General features: G+C 43.2%; 1 protein-coding gene across 1 annotated transcript in view; it reads left to right on the top strand.

Moving 5' to 3' along the window:
• Positions 1 to 18,343, top strand: part of lrp4 (low density lipoprotein receptor-related protein 4) — a 68,784-nt gene that overhangs the window by 38,919 nt on the left and 11,522 nt on the right. The window contains exons 3-18 of the mRNA XM_030766021.1: positions 2,109 to 2,225; positions 5,420 to 5,533; positions 6,108 to 6,224; positions 8,428 to 8,553; positions 9,941 to 10,060; positions 10,213 to 10,338; positions 10,679 to 10,804; positions 11,027 to 11,161; positions 12,206 to 12,331; positions 12,860 to 13,090; positions 13,194 to 13,350; positions 13,743 to 13,960; positions 17,030 to 17,206; positions 17,433 to 17,558; positions 17,798 to 18,006; positions 18,247 to 18,328. Of these exons, the coding sequence (XP_030621881.1) occupies positions 2,109 to 2,225; positions 5,420 to 5,533; positions 6,108 to 6,224; positions 8,428 to 8,553; positions 9,941 to 10,060; positions 10,213 to 10,338; positions 10,679 to 10,804; positions 11,027 to 11,161; positions 12,206 to 12,331; positions 12,860 to 13,090; positions 13,194 to 13,350; positions 13,743 to 13,960; positions 17,030 to 17,206; positions 17,433 to 17,558; positions 17,798 to 18,006; positions 18,247 to 18,328 (2,307 nt within the window). The remainder of the gene's footprint in view (positions 1 to 2,108; positions 2,226 to 5,419; positions 5,534 to 6,107; positions 6,225 to 8,427; positions 8,554 to 9,940; positions 10,061 to 10,212; positions 10,339 to 10,678; positions 10,805 to 11,026; positions 11,162 to 12,205; positions 12,332 to 12,859; positions 13,091 to 13,193; positions 13,351 to 13,742; positions 13,961 to 17,029; positions 17,207 to 17,432; positions 17,559 to 17,797; positions 18,007 to 18,246; positions 18,329 to 18,343) is intronic.

Genomic DNA, 18,343 nt, shown 5'->3' with positions numbered 1-18,343 from the left:
TGAATGACTCCCAATAGGATTACTATATCCTGTTCTACAGCAGTAAATAGGAACCATTAATGACATTCGTCCAAGATGTTTCAAAGAGTCACTGATATTTGTGTATAAAAGAGAGTGGTTGTGCAAAGGGACAAAGAACTTGGGGAATCCGTCAGTTTTACAGACCTTTTATTCAACACAACGCACTCCCACAAGTACGCACGCACACACACATATTGTAACAATACCTTTCTGATGGATTTTATTGGGTATAAAACATATTTATTCCAAATCCAATAGCCTGCAGTTTCCCAGGAAAAGAGCAAAGTATGTGCTTTATATTGAAAATCGCCTATGGAATGGTGAGAGTCCAGACCCATAGATTTAAATCCATCCTTTGTGTCAAGCCCTTTCTATTTAGCAGTGATTAGAATTTCAGATGGTGTGGGAGAGATGAAGCCATTGTAGGATCCCTCAGTGTGTTAAGGGAGCAAGCGAGACAGGGGAGTGCAAGTCAGAGTGAAAGGCAGGGGAGGGTGTTGCTGTGTTCAGCTCCATCGTGGAGTCAGGTAAGAGCACAGTGACATGTGTGGGGCGGTTAGAGTGTGTGTGTGTGTGTGTGTGTGTGTGTGTATTGTGATCGTGAAGAGGAAGTCGTTGTCTGGAATGTGACTGGATGACAGAGTTTGCGGAGATAAAATAAATCAAAGGCAGCTCTTTACCGAGTTAACTGATGCCAAATGCAGGCTGTGCTGTGTGTGACTGTCTTGCTGCTTTTTTTTTTTTTCATCCCTTAGGCATGTAGTGTGTCTTTTTATTTTTTATTTTTTTGAAACTCATGTTAGATGATGGGAGATGATAATAGGCTAGTTCTCAGAGAAGTTTCAACGTAAAGTAGTCCTTCTTGTTTGCTACTGAGTGGAAATGTCCACTTCCTTTGGATCAGCAATGCATTCCATCACTGTATCAAGTTAAGCTTAATTTTGTGTGTGTGTCAGTGTGTGTCAGTGTGTGTCAGTGTGTGTCAGTGTGTGTCAGTGTGTGTCAGTGTGTGTCAGTGTGTGTCAGTGTGTGTCTGTGCGTGTCTGTGTGTGTAGGGGTATGGCCAGAATAACATGTCTGTGTATTTGTGTGCACTAACGTGAATATGGGTCAGTGGGGCTGCAATACAACATCACTCATGTCTCGTGACTTTCTCATGATTTATTCAGTTTCTCACTCCAGACACTGCCAGTCTCCAACCAGCTCTGGCCATGACGTGCATTTTTTATTCACTTCATTACTAACAGTCAATATTTCATGCCTCGTATTGACGGGCGCTAGTAAATTGCCTGAGGGAGAGGCTGAAGGGGGTGGACTACTCCTCTCTCTTCCTCCTTCTCACCCTCCTGGTGTAATCACATTATTCCTTGTCCCCGAGCAGAAAGGACCTGTGTATAAAGGCTGGAGACAGAGGAGATGAAGTTACTGAGGAATGTGCAGAGAGCTGATTTTCAGACATTGTAAGGGAAACATGAGCTTGATTTCCGTTTCGCTGCCTGTCCAAAGCTTCTGTATGCTCCATCTGAATGCCCTGGACAGTAGCCCAGCATGGTTCATCATGTTAAAAACAAAACAAAACAAAAAAAAAACATGAAAGCACTTGACATGAACCCAATAAGAGAAAACTGACAGCACATGGGTGATGTCAAAAGAACTGTGTGTGTGTGTGATATATATTTTTTGAATGTGACTTAACACATGAAATTCCTCTTCTGTTGGGATATCTGTAGGGATATCTGTGGGGTACATGCATCGCAATAAACACCATATACACTGGGAAAAGGCCTTTACTGTTCTTTATGAAAGTGATTTGGAAGTTTTTTTGAGTAAAACAGATCAAATGTTGTCTTTCTACAATTTAGTAGAACATAGTTTTCATGTTAGAATTATTGTAAAATGCTAATATCCTCTGGGTAGCTTTAGATGGATGTACCACATGCATCGTAAAAAAACGCGCACGCACACGCGCACATATATATATATATATATATATATATATGTGTGTGTGTGTGTATGTATGTATGTATGTATGTATGTATGTATGTAATATAAAATAAATAAAAATCTTTGTCTCTCTCTGTCCTCAGTGTTGCCTACTTGTTCTCCTCTGGACTTCCACTGTGACAATGGCAAATGTATCCGTCGCTCGTGGGTGTGTGACGGAGACAACGACTGCGAAGATGACTCAGATGAACAGGACTGTCGTAAGTCAGATTTTCACCTCTCTTTGTTTACCGTTCTTTTTGACAGGGTGGATAAAATAACCTTACGCTTTAGAGGATTCAAGTTCGAACCTCTTTAACAATTAAATGAAATCTCTCGTCTCCGCTGAGCTTTTTGTAATGTAATACTTTGTGATTGACTTCAGCACTGTTATGAGGTTAGTGTGGAACAAGGTAAGCTTTGTTTTCCTCATTTGAGAAGGGCGGGGGGAAAAAAAAAAAAAAGTGAAAAATGGCTTTAGCGTTCTCAGCTCTAGTGCTGGGTTAAGACATCAGCATGTTGAGTTGGGATGTTTGTTCTGAATCCCTCTGAATAAGCCAGTAGCCTTGAGGCCAACACATGCAGTACCCAAACACAGGGTCAGGACTCCTGCACTAACAACACCTGACTTCAGGGAAATTTGGGGGTCACCCTTTAACCTCATTGTTTATACACTTCCTCCCATTGCCCTCAGGAGCACTTGGCAAGTGTGTATGTGTGTGAATGAAACAGGCTGCAGCTGGCAGGCACAGGCCTAGTTAAACAAAGCCTAACCGTAACTCCTCTCTCTCTGTATTAAAACCTACAAACACTCTCCAGTACCTAATTCTCACTCTGTGCTTCTCAGTGAGGTGTGTGAAATGACATAATATGTTGATATATAGCTTATTCAGGCCGGCAGTAAATCACTAGTACATGTTTTGTGTAGTTAATGCGTAGAGGTGAGTTTCCACTCCTTAATCTTACCTCTTTTCATGTGGAGTGCGTGTAATGGTAACTCCACCTTTTCTCTTTGTTTACTGAGGTGGAGAGAGAGAGAGAGAGGTGGAGGAGGGGAGGTGGTGAACATTTGTGTCTGACCCATATTCCGACGCTCAGACGCCGCGGTGCTCCTTCACCTTACAGGGGGTCTGTCTGGCGTGAGCCCGCCATGAATTTTTCATCCGCTCGCCTCATCCAACTCCCTAACCTTCCTCCCCAGCCCTTATTACTGTATGCTTAGCACCCCCCCCCCCCCCCCCCCCCCCTTCTACATTTGTTTTATTTCATTATTTAAAAGGAGGGACTTTGTTCTTCATGCTCTGGTGAAGCCAGATATTTGTTGACATTTGAAGAGCAAGAGAAAGAGGACGGGAGCCTGAGCGAGGGCGAACAGAGAGGACGGCCGTGTTAGAGGCCGGGCCGGGGCTTGTTTTGATTTGTGATGTACTACATACATCCTGACGCGCGGAGAGCTGGGCACAATGAAGCTCCGACAGCAGCTAAACCTATTACGGCTCAGAAAATTGATCTGTCGTCCTGGGTGCCCTTCGACCTGTGGAGGTTCGCTTGAATTGATGTCCTCCCCGAAGCCGCAGCGACCTTTAACCCGTCTTGTGTTACGGGTTCGTTTGAAAAAGTGGCGAGGAAGTGATTAAGAACAAGTGGTCCGGTTGCAGTGGGAGTTCTGTTTTTTTTTGTTGTTTGTTTGTTTTCTTTTGTTTGTTTGTATTTGTTTTTGTGTGGAGGGTTTTAGGAGACTGCATATACACAGCGATCCATAGAGAGCTGAGTCTGAGACATACAGCCTGTCTGTGTAATTGGTAGACACAGACACATACAGTCTCTTTTGTCAGGAGGCCCACACTAGACTTTACTCAACCATAACTCACAAGAAGTTGTCATCCAAAAAGGAAGTGGGTTTTCTTTATGGCCCAATGAGGAAGAGGTATTTTTCCCACCAGCCTTGTGATGGTAAGACACGTAACATGCTTTATGGAGGCTGGTGTAAAGTGAATCTAAATGAAGTTTCAGGCTCTGATCTACACTCTAATCAGGGCTGGCCTCCAGCCTGCCTGCCTTGACAGTATTTAGTGCCTTCCCCATCCTGGTAAGTAAGATGGGTTCAGCCTGCCATATGTCTAGTGAACTGGTTTTATTTCCCTATAATTCTTTGGTACTGCTTACTGCATAAATAGGAGATGTGCAGGGGGACTTCATAATTCTCATACTGTTATTTCACACTCTGTTGCTTCAAATTTAAAACCAGGGCTTCTTACTGTCTCTTTATGGTGTGTGTGTGTGTGTGTGTGTGTGTGCATGTGCCAGAAAGAGAGAGAGTGAGTGAGTCAGTAAGTATACGTACATGGGTGATGGAGATATAAGCAGGGTATGTTAACACTCACCAAAAACTCCTCAAAAGGTGGTTAAGTAAAACGTCAGGCAGTGTGGGGTCATGCGCTCTGAGATGTGCTGTGTATTGACACATCCACGTGGCTAAAGTGTTTGCTCTGGTGTCCTCTAGCCCGCACGCTAATTGGCTATTGATCAGTGCCCAGCACACCACAGTGACAGGGCTCAGGAACTCGTATTTAATAAATACAGCCTTCGTCACAGGGGGAATGCAGACCTGTCATAGGGCTAATAGAATCAGCTGAAAGCCTCCTGTCTCTTACACACACACACACACACACACACACACACACACACGTACACACACCCACACACACCCTTATGCATATGCCTACTCTCTCTTTTATTCACAGATGCACACATACACATTTCATACACACACATGCACTGGTATTGATAATGGTGAGGGAAAGCTATCTAAGGAAGACATTGTTCCTTACACTGTTGTTTTGTTGTGTTAGTTGAAACCACATCACTTTGGTTTAAGCGAAATGAAGCTTCAACCTTGTGTTTCAGAGAAGCACATTAAGTCACATTGCTTTCTCCTCATGTTATGAGCAACTACTGAGGAGTCAATAATCAGTGTTGACATTTTTCTCATGTGATGCCGTAAATATTTTATTAATATAACTTAAATAATAAACACCAGTCTATGAAGATGCATAAAAAACAAAGTTCACTGGTTCATCTTTTTATTACCAACACTGTTCTAAAGATTTTTTTTTAATATGTCAGTCAGGAATACAGCCTTTTTCCAGTTTGAGGATTCCGTAGGTGTCCATATCAAGGACTGGGGACATGTGATGTCTTAGATGCTGGCATGCATAATCTAAAACTTACGCAGCAGAAGAAAGAATCTGAGAACCTTAGGCTGTTCATCGCCTTTGATAGGCAATATTGGTGCCATTTTTATGGTTAATCTCTTATCTGAACTCTGTTTTTCATATTCCAAACAAGCTAGAATGAATAATGGAAGATGCCTGGAAACATAGTGTCTCTTTCTTTCCCCGCTGTCTCTCCACAGCCCCGCGAGAGTGTGAGGAGGATGAATTCCACTGCCAGAACGGTTACTGCATCCGCAGTCTGTGGCACTGTGATGGAGACAATGACTGTGGGGACAACAGTGATGAACAGTGTGGTGAGTCAGCCTCTGCAAACACACACAGACACACACACACACACACAGACAGACACACGAACACACACAAAGTTTCACTCCATGCCCTTTCCAAGAAATCCCGTGTCTTTTTAAAAAAAAAGAAAAGAAAAGAAAATCTGTATATTTCTCCTTCTTTTTCATTCTTCATGTCTCTTTGTGTCCTGTTTCCCCTCCCCACCCTGCTTTCTTTTTTTTTGTTTTGTTTTGTTGTTGTTTCCTTTGTCTCTTTCTCGGCCTGACACCCAGGCGTTCTCAAGGGCAGTGTTTTGTTCATAAGTGACTAATTGCTCCTCAGTTGCTGTTTGAGGTTTGTACTCAGTAGGTGCTGTGTCTGCTCTCTGGCCCCGAGGCCATCACTAAGCACTTCTTCAGTAATGACTTCCTCCTCCACACTGGGCCAGGGCTAGGGGCTGGAGGCAGGGCGCTACTTTGTGGCTATACAGAAATTGAAAAGTGTGATCTTTAGCTGAAATTTATTAAGATAAGGTGTCCATGATCTCTGATTAACGTGGTTTATTGCTCACATTAGATGGTGTTGCGTTTTTGTCTGCAGATATGAGGAAGTGTTCAGATAAAGAGTTCCGCTGTTCGGATGGCAGCTGCATCGCCGAACACTGGTACTGCGACGGAGACACCGACTGCAAGGATGGAACTGACGAGGAAAACTGCCGTGAGTTAAATGCTGTCTGCGTGTTTCTGTTTGTGTATTCTCATGAGTGACCGTCAAGTGTTACACTCTCATTAAAGAACATGCGCACATACAGCAGAATAAGCCTTACTGCCCTGCTAGTTCTAGTGTCTTCTCTTAAGTTGCGGACTGATAGAGGCCCGTAATATGTGTGTTTGAGATAGACAGTCACAAAGCTCCTCTTAGATCTGTCTCCAACCCTCATAAAAGGTTTTGGACACAAATGGTAGGCTTGTATTGGCTGGGCCGGGCTAATTAAAACGCGCTTAACTTCACTGATGACTGCTGTGGTTCAGTGCTGTTTATAGGCACTGAGTCTGAAGGGCAGGCCCCTAAGCAGAGATATGACCACAGCCTGTGTTTGGAGTCTGCAGAATGTCAAGCATTTGTCCACTAATGGGATGTCCTGGGGCTGCCACAGCAGCTGTGTGGGGTGCACTAGGCTTTGAGATGCCGCTCGCATTGATTTGCGTGTAGTGTGTGAGTGTGTGTGAGAGTGTGTGTGTGTGTGTGTCAGTTGAAAAAATGAGCTCTAGTAGTGAGTCTCAGTTGTTGTTGTTTTTTTTTTTTTTGTTTTTTTTTAAAGGTACTGTACAGACACACACACACACACACACACTTGTTGTTGGTCATAAGCCTAACTGTTCTATGCTCCAGAGAAATTAGAACAACGCCACAGCCCAATAAAGCACAGATCTGTCTGATTGAGTTTAAATAGCCTGGCTGCCATCAGGACGTTTTAAGCTTTGAAAGCTGGACCCCGTTTGCTTTTGTGTGCGTGCATGCGTGCATGTGTATGTTTGGCTGTGCAGCTGCACAGTACATCTGATGTTGATTTTCTCACTGGCATGATGCCCCTGAATGAGGAGTGGAGCTTTTGTGGAAACTCTGGAAAGCCTCCTGTATTGTCATAACACTTTCGTAACAAGCCTGAGTCTGATGCTGGCTTGTGGATCTGCCAAATTGTAACTCTGTATAAACATTACACCCAATCTCACAACCACATCTGGGGCTCCATAAGGGTGAGGAGATAGGGTTTCTGTTTGGAGGGAGAGGTCTGAGGTCATTGTCCAGTCCTCCATTCTTACCATTCCCTCATTCCTTTTTCCCCCAGTCCATGTCAGGTCGCACTGGGGCTTAATCTTTCCCAAATGTACTTGAACCAAACTGACAGATAATTCAGTCATCAAGTAAATGTCATTTTGGTTCATACTATCACTGAAATCTCTCACCTCCTCTCTCTCTCTCTCTCTCTCTCTCTCTCTCTCTCTGCACCACATCTTTATTTCTCTGTACCTCTGAGACACTCTGTTAAGCACATCCTGCCTCTCACTGTATTACTGCAGTCATCATTATCAGAGGCTCACGTAAGCAAACCTTTAAAATTAACAGCAGAGACACTTGAACCCTCTTCATGTACAGAGCATGTCATAATGAACTTGGAGGATGGGCTGTTGCGTGCAGTCTGCAGATGGAGGCGTAATAAAAGGCTCTGTTCAGAAAGGGACACAGTTGATGAATTGCTTATTTGACACAGGTCACATAGACCTTGATGTCTGTGGCTTGTATGACATTCTCAGTGTGTGGGTTGGTAATTCACTCCTACAGATGTTCCTAACATCCCATCTCTACAATTGGATTCATTCTTTCGTTCATTCAGTTGAAGGAACAGAGCAGTTCCTCAATCCTCCATATATATTCTTCATTGTATAGTTTGTGTCTGGTAGTCAGTTCCAGCTCTGTATCAGTTTGAAAGAAGTTCCTGTTTGTTGAGGTAGAGAACACAGGTAAGACCTGTAATATCAGTGGACAGATGGAATGTGTGAGAGTAGCTAGTGACAGATAAGAACATTGCACTGCTATATACTTAATTTTATCCCACCTAGAAAAACAGTTAAAGAAAGGCAGTTAACTGTCAAAATGCCTGGCTCTTACATTTATGATGGAGATATATAACTTCATGAGACCAACTTTGCTTTTTATGTGTAACTGTGCTTATGAGGAAATGACTGGTCGAAATAACCCTGTAATAACTGCCAATCATTCTGTGAGAACTTTTCTCACTATCTCATTTAAATAATTTGTTTATGGTATTGTTTGTGCTGGTTGGTTTGCTTATGGTACTGGACAACTGTGTCTGTGTGTACTTATGTGTTGTGTAATTGTGTGTAATCCCTGTTTACAGCCACTGATATGATGGCCACCTGCAGTGTGGAGGAGTTTCAGTGTGCGTATGGCCGTTGTATCCTGGACATCTACCACTGTGACGGAGACGATGACTGCGGAGACTGGTCCGATGAGTCCGACTGCTGTAAGGAACTGAAACACCACGTTTTTGTTCTCTTCAAACTTTTTTTTTTTTTTTTTTTTTTTTTGCCAGAGTCTACCTTTTATTGTACGTTCTGCCCCTTACAGCACATGCTGGCTTGCAAACTTTTAGACAGGTTAAGGAGAAGACAGTGTGGGATTTTTTTTTTTTTTGTAGTTTCTGACCCTTTATTTTGACATGACAAAATTATCGGACTTCTATTCTGTGCTTCACTAATTTTGTTTTTCTTTTGAACCGGCCAGCGCCCCTTTTCGTTTTCCATACTGATTTATAATTACCTTGGTTCTTTTACACGTTTTGCTTTTCTGGAAACTTGAACAAGCATCAAAGAAAAAAAAAAAAGCCAAAGGTAGAAAGGGGGGAGGGAGGGAAAATCCTCAGCTATGTGGAGATGACACCCTAAATAGGAGCCATCTTCACATGGAAATTCCTTGGCTGTGTTTCTGTGGACAGAACCCAATGAAGGAGCCTTTGTTCCATGTGAATAAGGATAGTTTCACACTGGGCTGGTTTTAATTGCTTCATTCCATTCAGTTTGTTTTAAATTAAAGTTATAATTACTTTGTCGTCTCACTAATGGATACAAATTAAGCCATATTATATTTGTGTATATAAAAATAATATGGCAGTATTATCAAATGTTCTGTTACTTTCTGTGGTTCACTGTTCATAGTTTGGTTGGAGAAGCACTCTGTCAAATAAGCCAAGATAATTTTGCATTTCACACACAAATGGCCTATTCTAATACCACTAAGGCCCATTTGTCAAAAATAATTCTGTTCAGTTTGGTTTGTTTCATTTCCCATAAAATATACATTGTTCATGAAGTCCTCTTAATGAAAAGTACACACTGTGTATCCACTGTAATAGAGAATAAGGGAGAGAATGCACTTTGACTTTACTATGTGGTACTATGTTACTATGTGACTTTACTAATTAAACTGCTTGTTGCAGGTAGGTGTCATTTTTCTTTTTTCTTTTTTTCTTTGGTGGGGTGGGTTGGTCAATGTGATAGACAAGGTTTCAGCTTATATGTGCCTTTGTACACTACATTACACTGCATCTCTTTCTCTCTCGGTCTCTCTCTCTCTCTCACATAAACATACGTGCATGTTTAGTATTCAGTCTCACTTGTCAGTCTGATATGCTCTGCCTTGATTTGCTTGAACATGACCATGGCTGTAGGAATAGAACATAACTTGAGTAATGGAGAATGAATGCACCTAGAATAATAGCGCAAATTTATACCCACTGTGTGTGTGTGTGTGTGTGTGTGTGTGTGGATGTGTGTGTGTGGATGTGTGTGTGTGGATGTGTGGGTGTGTGTGTGTGTGTGTGGGTGTGTGTGTGTGGGTGTGCATGTCTCCAGCATCCCACCAGCCCTGTCGCTCTGTGGAGTTCATGTGCAGCAGTGGCATGTGCATCAATGCAGGATGGAGGTGTGATGGAGAGATCGACTGTGATGATCAGTCAGATGAGAAGAACTGCAGTGAGTCGTGTCAATTGCTTTTTCAACTAGTATTCTTGTTCTGTTCCTCGCTGTCGGAATTTTTTTGCGCAGTTGCAAACATATTTATGTCTGTGTGTGAGCATGCATATATGTGTTTTGTGTGTCTCTAACATTTATCCTGTCTCTTCTAGCCACCTCTATGTGCACAGCTGACCAGTTCCGCTGTGCTTCTGGGCGCTGTGTGCGGTTGTCATGGCGATGTGATGGTGAGGATGATTGCTCAGATGGCAGTGATGAAGATGGCTGTGAAAAGACGGGTAAGGTTGAGGACCAGAACTCATGCTGTGTCTCTGACACACAAACGCACACATTACCATGCTGCTCTGTAAACAAACAAGGGGGCTGTGTCCATGACAACCATGTCAAATAAGCTGAGAGCAGAAGCCATAGGAACGTAATGAACAAGCTACTGACATATCAGCGGCCTCAGTTCTCTCCAAACCCTCACACAGAGTTTTCTTCACTCAACACAGCAAACTGCTATCTGAGTCCACTGTAAAGGAAATCTTCCGCAGTACGTGGTAACAGTTTGTGCTTAACCCTGTTGTGGTCTCTTCTTGTCGACATTCATCTCTCTTTCTTCTTCATCTTCAACAGATTCCCCACCCTGTGCTCCAGATCAGTTCCTCTGTGGAAATGGCCGCTGTATCGGCCAGCGCAAGGTATGCAACGAGGTCAATGACTGCGGAGATGGTACGGATGAACATCCACACCAAGACTGCCGTAAGTGCACACGCACGCACAGAGGCTTTGATATCATTCATATATTATCACTCCATCAACACAAAAGTTCACTCAATAATGTTTTGACGTCTTGTGCACCAACGCTGTCACTTGTAGGATGAAGTTTGTACATATATGGGTACTTGAAAATCTCATTTTACTCTCTCTCTCTTTTCCCCCTTTTCCCCCTTTCTCTCTCCTAACCCTTTTTGGCATGAGTAGGCCCCAGGTCTAGTGAAGGAAACTGTAATCAGAATAATGGAGGCTGCTCTCATAAGTGCCAGATGTCTCGAGGGCTGGTCCAGTGCACCTGCCACACTGGCTACAGGCTGACTGAGGACGGTCAGACATGCCAAGGTGAGCGGAGGGGAAGATGAGAGAAGAGCATGGCAGATGCTTCACCATACTTTAGTCAAACACAAGGTCCCCATTATTCACGTGAATGGGCTGCTTTACCGTGTACAAAAGTAGTGGAGGTATTCTGGAGGTTTTGTTTTAGCAGGTGCTTCTAATCAGACGTAGAAATCTCTACAGGATAGACTTTTACGCTGGAACTTTTCTTAAAACCATCCATATAAAGATCATAGACAGTCATACTGCCTTGTGAATCTTATGCCCAGTCATCTCTTATTATTAAGCCTCTGAATCACCGAGCTCATCAACTGACGTGGTGTAGCACAGACAACGTCCAGACATCTAAATAGCTGACCCAGTAAAGTCCGACTGCTTGCTCCAGTCTAAACACAGCAGGCTGTCACAGGACAGAGACTGTCTCAGTCAGCTGTCTGTCCAATCACATCACTCTATTCTCAAGAATCGAGTGAGGTCACGCAGTGACTTGCTATCATGTCCTTTACGTTTCTGAGTAGCTGTCGCCTAGTGGACGGTGACAGCTCAGGTTTCAGATGACTGAACTGGTGCCAGTAAAAACAGACTCAACTCTCTGGTCTGTTCATCTTTTCATCCTCCTTTCATCTGCGGCAGAGTGGAGTCCGGATGGAATGTCCCTGATCTTACCACAGAAGAATCCTGGCACGCACTCTCTCTGCACACGACTGCTGTGGCATGCTTGGCTTACGATTGATCTGTGTGCGTGTGTGTTTGTGTGTGTGTGTGTGTGTGTGTGTGTGTGTGTGTGTATGAGAGGAGGGGTTGAGATGTGTTTGGGCCTGTACAGTAAATGGGTTGTTAGACACTGTCACATATTTGTTAAAGCACCACTGATCACACAAAATCCCACAGGCCCTTTAGAGCGTGTATCACCCTGCTTGGCCAGAGGAAAAGATTAACCAAAGAGACCAGATCTCCACCAACCTTTTACATGTATCATACACACTGCCAGATCTGCTTTGGGGAGGCTGACAAACTGCCCCCCCCCCCCCCCCCCTTTGATTTCCTTAGATGTGGACGAGTGCGCAGAGGAAGGTTACTGTAGTCAAGGCTGTACCAACACAGAAGGGGGTTTCCAGTGTTGGTGTGTTCAGGGCTATGAGCTTAGACCTGACAAGCGCAGCTGCAAAGCTTTGGGTAAGTTAAATTGCTCTCCTCTCTTCCTCCCTTTACCTCCCTACCTCTCCCTCTTTTTTTGTTTTCTCTTCATTTTAAACTCAGTCACTGTCTCACTTTTTATTTTTTCCAGTCCCCTGTCTGTCTCACTCTGTCTTTCTTATTCATCCTTGTCAGGAGAGAAGCACCTACACAAGCGCACTCGTGCAGAATTTTAGCACTGCTATATTCCTATCCCAGAAAGGGGCCTTAGCAAGGGGATTGTACTGGGGTCTGGGTCAGGCTGTGGTTTAGGGTCAGGCCAGCTGGTTTCTGTTCCAGATTAGTATGTGAGGGTTCAGGTATAGTCTGCCGCCAATATGTCACTCTGGAAAGTTAATATTTATTTTTACTAAACCTTTGGCCAGCTCTTTCCATTTTATTGATAAATGTTTATTTGACTTGAGGTTATTTTGAAAGATTAATTGCTGTATGTTCTAGGTTGTTATTTGTACTTTAAGTTTGGTTTTGGGCAGAAGTAGTATGTGTTCTCCTCTGCTCTCTCTGCAGGTCCAGAGCCGGTTCTGCTGTTTGCTAATCGTATAGACATCCGTCAGGTTCTGCCACACCGTTCTGAGTACACTCTGCTGCTGAACAATCTAGAGAACGCCATTGCACTCGACTTCCACCACAGCCGCGAGCTCGTCTTCTGGTCTGATGTCACGCTTGACCGCATCATGAAGGCCAACCTCAATGGCAGTAATGTGGAAGAAGTTGTCTCAACTGGCCTGGAGAGCCCTGGTACATAACCACACACACACACACACACACACTCAGTCATACAGACAGTTTATTTATAATTATTTTTTAATTTATATTTTTTTTTACTTCTTTGTGTGTGTAGGTGGCCTGGCCATAGATTGGATCCATGATAAACTGTACTGGACCGACTCGGGGACGTCCCGTATAGAGGTAGCCAATCTGGATGGCACACACCGCAAGGTACTTCTCTGGCAGAACATGGAGAAGCCTCGCGCCATTGCCCTACACCCTATTGAAGGGTAAGAGCACATTCCCGAATACTTCACTGTTTTTCACCCTTATTCGTGTACAATTCAACTTAACAACACTCTGTAATATTTTAAATTTTCTCAAAGTCCTTTGGCTGCCATATATAAAACTCTTTTAACCACTGTTTAGAGTTTTGGGAGCTGGATAATACTGCATGGAAACACCTCACTGGGCATAATAATACTGGTCATTAGTAGCATTCGCAGCTTGTTTTTATTGACATGAAAAAAAAACTTGAAAACTTGATACATTTACTCTACAGGTCTACCTATTAGTGCGTTGCTTAAGAGGTGGTGTAAGATTTACGGTGATGTTACTCTCAAAGTTTTTTAGTGCTGCTCAGTAATTTATTTTTTTTTTTTTTCCTGCCTACAATTTTCAGGAAAATCTACTGGACTGACTGGGGAAACACTCCTCGGATAGAGTATGCCAACATGGATGGCTCAAACCGCCGAGTCATTGCGGACACACACTTGTTCTGGCCCAATGGGCTGACGATCGATTATGCGGGCCATCGAATGTACTGGGTGGACGCTAAACACCACGTGATTGAGCGGGCAGACCTGGACGGAAAAAACCGAAAAGCAATTATTAGTCAAGGTAAGAATATGATCCCCGTTTCTCCGGTGGTTGGCACGCCCTGTGCGATCCCAACCAACCGTACGCTTTGGACTGCTTTCTACTGCCTCCTCTCTCAGAGATTTTTGCAGACCAGCAGGGCTTGAAATTAACATTGACCGCCAACCAAAGTTGGGTAAAAATTTGGCTGTTTCAGCTTTACCATTGGCAGAATACAAGAATTTGGATTTCTTGTAATGAAAAGCTGATGTATTAGAATAGATTGATCCAGAGCCCACTGCTAGTTTAACAGTATTTTGGCTGTTTATAATCACTGCATACAATAGACTCTCTCACCTTCTCATCAATAGAAGAAGATGTGGTATCAATATGCAACGTTATCTCACAGTAACCAATGCCTTTGTGTTACGCAGAGGCTGTCTGAGGAGGCAAAACATTTTTTTGTATGGATAAATGGGAGAACTCACCACTCATGTCCTTGACACTGTTTTGAATATGTTGTAACCATTTTGTCAAAGTAATAAGGCACTTGAAGCTGTAGTATATCACAGATGTAGTCACACCTGGTATCTAGCTCAAAAAGAGTTGAAGGATGCTTCAGGATTGAGTGGTGCAGGGTTTTTTTTTTTTTTTTGACTCTCTGATCCGTCCAGCTAGAACCGTTAGAAAACCTCTTTCCACAGTGGCTGCTAAACAGAAAAGTTCATTTCAAGCCTGCTCACCACTACCAACCTCCTCTTCCATCTGGTGCCTCCTGTTACCTGAGTTTTTGGAAAATCTAGTTCACTGAAACATCACTCTCAAATTAAAAGAAGAGGAGGAAATTGCATTTTTGTCAGCCAGACAGTTTGTTGGCAAGGTTTCTTTCAGTGTCTGTGTGTGTCTGTGTGAGTGTGTATGTTTGACAAAGAGAGACAAGTGATAAAATGTACCAGAGAGAGAGAGAGAAAGAGAGATATGTGTCTGACTTCAAACCACTGGAGATCATTAAAAAGTGGAACTTACTCACGGAATTACCTCGCGGTGTATAAACCCTCCCTTTGTCAATCAGAGCTGAGTCCAGAACTCAACGGACACTGAAATAAGAGAGCAGTCAATGGACACTGAATTCATGTCAGGCCTGGAACAGGGCTCTGGAACGATGAGGTTGGATGTATGACTGAACAGAACGTTTTTCCTTCTCCTCCACTCTCGGAGGTTTAATGTCTGCCCCGTAGTTAATCAGAGAAACGACGCTGCTTCACATCATTGGTTGATTGGTGCTCAGGGACTGTGGGAAATCTGATACGAGTTGAAAGCTCTCCTTGGTTTTGTTTATGAGGAGAGCCCAAGCTGTGCACCAGCAGTGGCATTCCAGCACGGCATTCCGACTCGCTGCGGATGCAAATTAAACACGCCAGGAAGAGACACTGGAAAACCGCATGAAGGAACCGAGGAACAGTTCTAGGAATTGGGGAGCTCCTGGGGAATTAACTGACTGTTGCCTGAAGAACACCCTGTTGTTAAACTGTGACTGAAGACATACATTTCACTCACACTGTGGATACCTTACATAACCTTATAGGTAGTGAGAACAGTGAGAAATACAAAGACTGTACGTCTTGCGGTAGCACAACTTGTGAGTCTTTTTTTTTTTAGTTTTTTTTTTTTTTAAGGATGTACACTGAGAGAATGAGGAGCGTTTCATTGTCTGGGGCCCTCTGACAGGTCTGTTCAATTTGCTTAAGCCACAAGATGAACAAATGGCATGTAGGGTGTATGTGCGTGTGGATGGCGAACCGTCTCATTCGACTGGTATTGAAAGGGTGCCAGCCCTCCGTGCGTTTTATTGAGTTTAGGGTGGTGTCTGTTTGGCGGACAGTGTCAGGACACCTGTGCACCTGGGGCTAAGGTATATGTGGGGGGGGAAAGGGTTTGGAGCAACGCACACACATTTAAACAAAAAAAAAAAAAAAGAGGAAGATGATAAGGATGAGAGGAAATGCATGGCAGCGGAGGGAGGTGGAGGCATGTGAACTCCACATGAAAAAGAGGAGAGGCGGGCGTACTCTTCTTCCCCCTGCTCTTCATTAGAGCCTATCTTTTTCATTCAAGATAAGATCAGAAAACAAGCCCTCCTCTTCTTCTCTTTCACACACCTGCTCAGACAGGGAGAAAATGAGATGGCTGATCCGGGTATTTGTTAATAGTTGTGGTTGCCCCCCTCCTTTCAAATGTCTGTCGTTGAATTGCACCCTTGCCCCCTTCCCCTTTTCTGTACACGTTTTTGAGGATTTAAGAGGGGCGGTTGCCAAGAAAAAAAAAACTTTTGTCATTAAGCTTTGTCCTTCTCTGGTCATTTTCCAGCTCAGTGCAAGTCATTACACTGAAAAAGACAGCTTCAAAACGCTCTGTAACTCTGTCAGTCCACTGAGGTCAGAAAAGGACAGAGCTACATAGTATTAAAGAAATTCAAAGAAATTTCAGTGAATCAAAAATGATAGTTGAGATCATAGAATCTGCAAAACTTCAAAAGTATTTCTTCATATTTTATTCAAATCACAGGGACTGAGTTAAATCCCATTTCACCGACCGGTCAGGTCTCGTTCAAATTCAGATTGGTATGCTTTAGGATCATTCAAGTAACATTTATTTCATTTTCCCTCTGAATATTACTCATATTATGTTACCTGCATTCCTGTCCTCTCTTGCCTCTCTTTTTGTTTTCTACCTGTGGCACACACAGGGCTCCCAGGTGTGTATGTAGGAGGGACTAGTGTTCTGAATAGCATAATGGCTTTCTAACCACAGAAACACAAACATGAATTGTTTGTTGAAGAAAGAAGATAAAAAGACAAGCGTTAACTATGCATTCTCTGTCTCCAAAGTCTGCATGCTGCAAACACTCACTGGAATCTAGTGAGTGGATAATATAAGCACTATTAATTCCGGAGGTGGTACTTTTTATTTAACTGAGTAATTAATTAGTTCATTTATTCAGTTATTTTCTCATGGTTGCCAGCCTACAACGTAATGTGGATTCACTTTAAATGTCCTAGTTTACTGCATTTCTTCATCATTCATTACCTGTATCATTTATTTTTTGGACAGGTCTTCCACACCCATTTGCCATTACAGTGTTTGAGGACAGTCTTTATTGGACAGACTGGCACACAAAGAGCATCAACAGTGCCAACAAATTCACCGGCAAAAACCAGGAGATCATCCGCAACAAACTGCACTTTCCCATGGACATCCATACACTGCATCCCCAGAGGCAACCTGCAGGTGTGCCAAGCTCAGAGTCTCTCACATTTAATTGAGAAGTTTTCTCATTCTCACTAATTAACTTCTGGACCAATGGAACATTTCCTGTTTAGAGATATTTGTTATTAAGAGTCTCATTCAGTTTCTTGGACTGAATGACCTTCCTGTGAAGTTGTCTGTTTATCTCTTCTTTTTATTGCCTCAAAGTGAATTTCCTGTGAATCTCACCTCTTATCTCTCTCTCCAGGTGGTCGAAATCGCTGTGGGAACAACAATGGGGGCTGCAGCCACCTGTGTCTTCCCAGCAATAAGACCTACACATGTGCCTGTCCCACAGGCTTTAAGAAAGTGGACCATTATAACTGTGCACAGAGTGAGTGCTGCTGTTTTAACTGCAAAGAAAGTTGTTAACTGATACCAATAGTTTATTAGCAATTAATTTTAAAGTGCATTTAATGTTGTTTTGTCCTGCTGAAAGTAAGACTTTAGGTTAGGTTTGTTTGTGCTTTTAAAACTTCTAGTGATGTTGCTCATGTGTGTGCTTGCTGGTGTTGTAATGACCCCCCCTCTTAAATGTGGAAGACTGACAGAAGACCTTTGGTCTTTGATCAGGTCTTGACAAGTTCCTGCTTTTTGCCCGAAGGACGGACGTCCGTCGAATCAGCTTTGACACCGAAGACAAGTCTGATGATGTCATCCCACTGGCTGACGTACGGAATGCAGTTGCACTGGACTGGGATGCTAGTGATGGACATATATACTGGACTGATGTCACTACGGATTCCATCAATCGTGCCCTGTGGAATGGCTCAAAACAGGAGGTTAGTCTGAAGTGTGACCAGCAAGCAGAAAACACCTGTGATTACTCTTCTAAGTGTTATCTTTCATCCATGTAGAGTTCTACACAGCAACCTTAATTATGTCACTTTAAGTTGGTAAAATATCTCCACTCTATCACAGTGCATGACCGTGTTCATTCAATGTGAAATATTCCTTTTGACAGCATTTACCACATCCTTCTGAGTCATTCTTTTAGAACTGAAATGCTTTTTTTTCTACAGGTTGTTGTTGACACCAGTTTGGAAAGCCCTGCGGGTCTAGCTATTGACTGGATGACGCACAAACTCTACTGGACAGATGCAGGTACAGATTCTTCCC

This window comes from Chanos chanos, chromosome 2 (genome assembly GCF_902362185.1).
Source record: "Chanos chanos chromosome 2, fChaCha1.1, whole genome shotgun sequence".
Lineage (NCBI taxonomy): Eukaryota > Metazoa > Chordata > Actinopteri > Gonorynchiformes > Chanidae > Chanos > Chanos chanos.
This window is presented reverse-complemented; position numbering and strand designations above follow the sequence as displayed.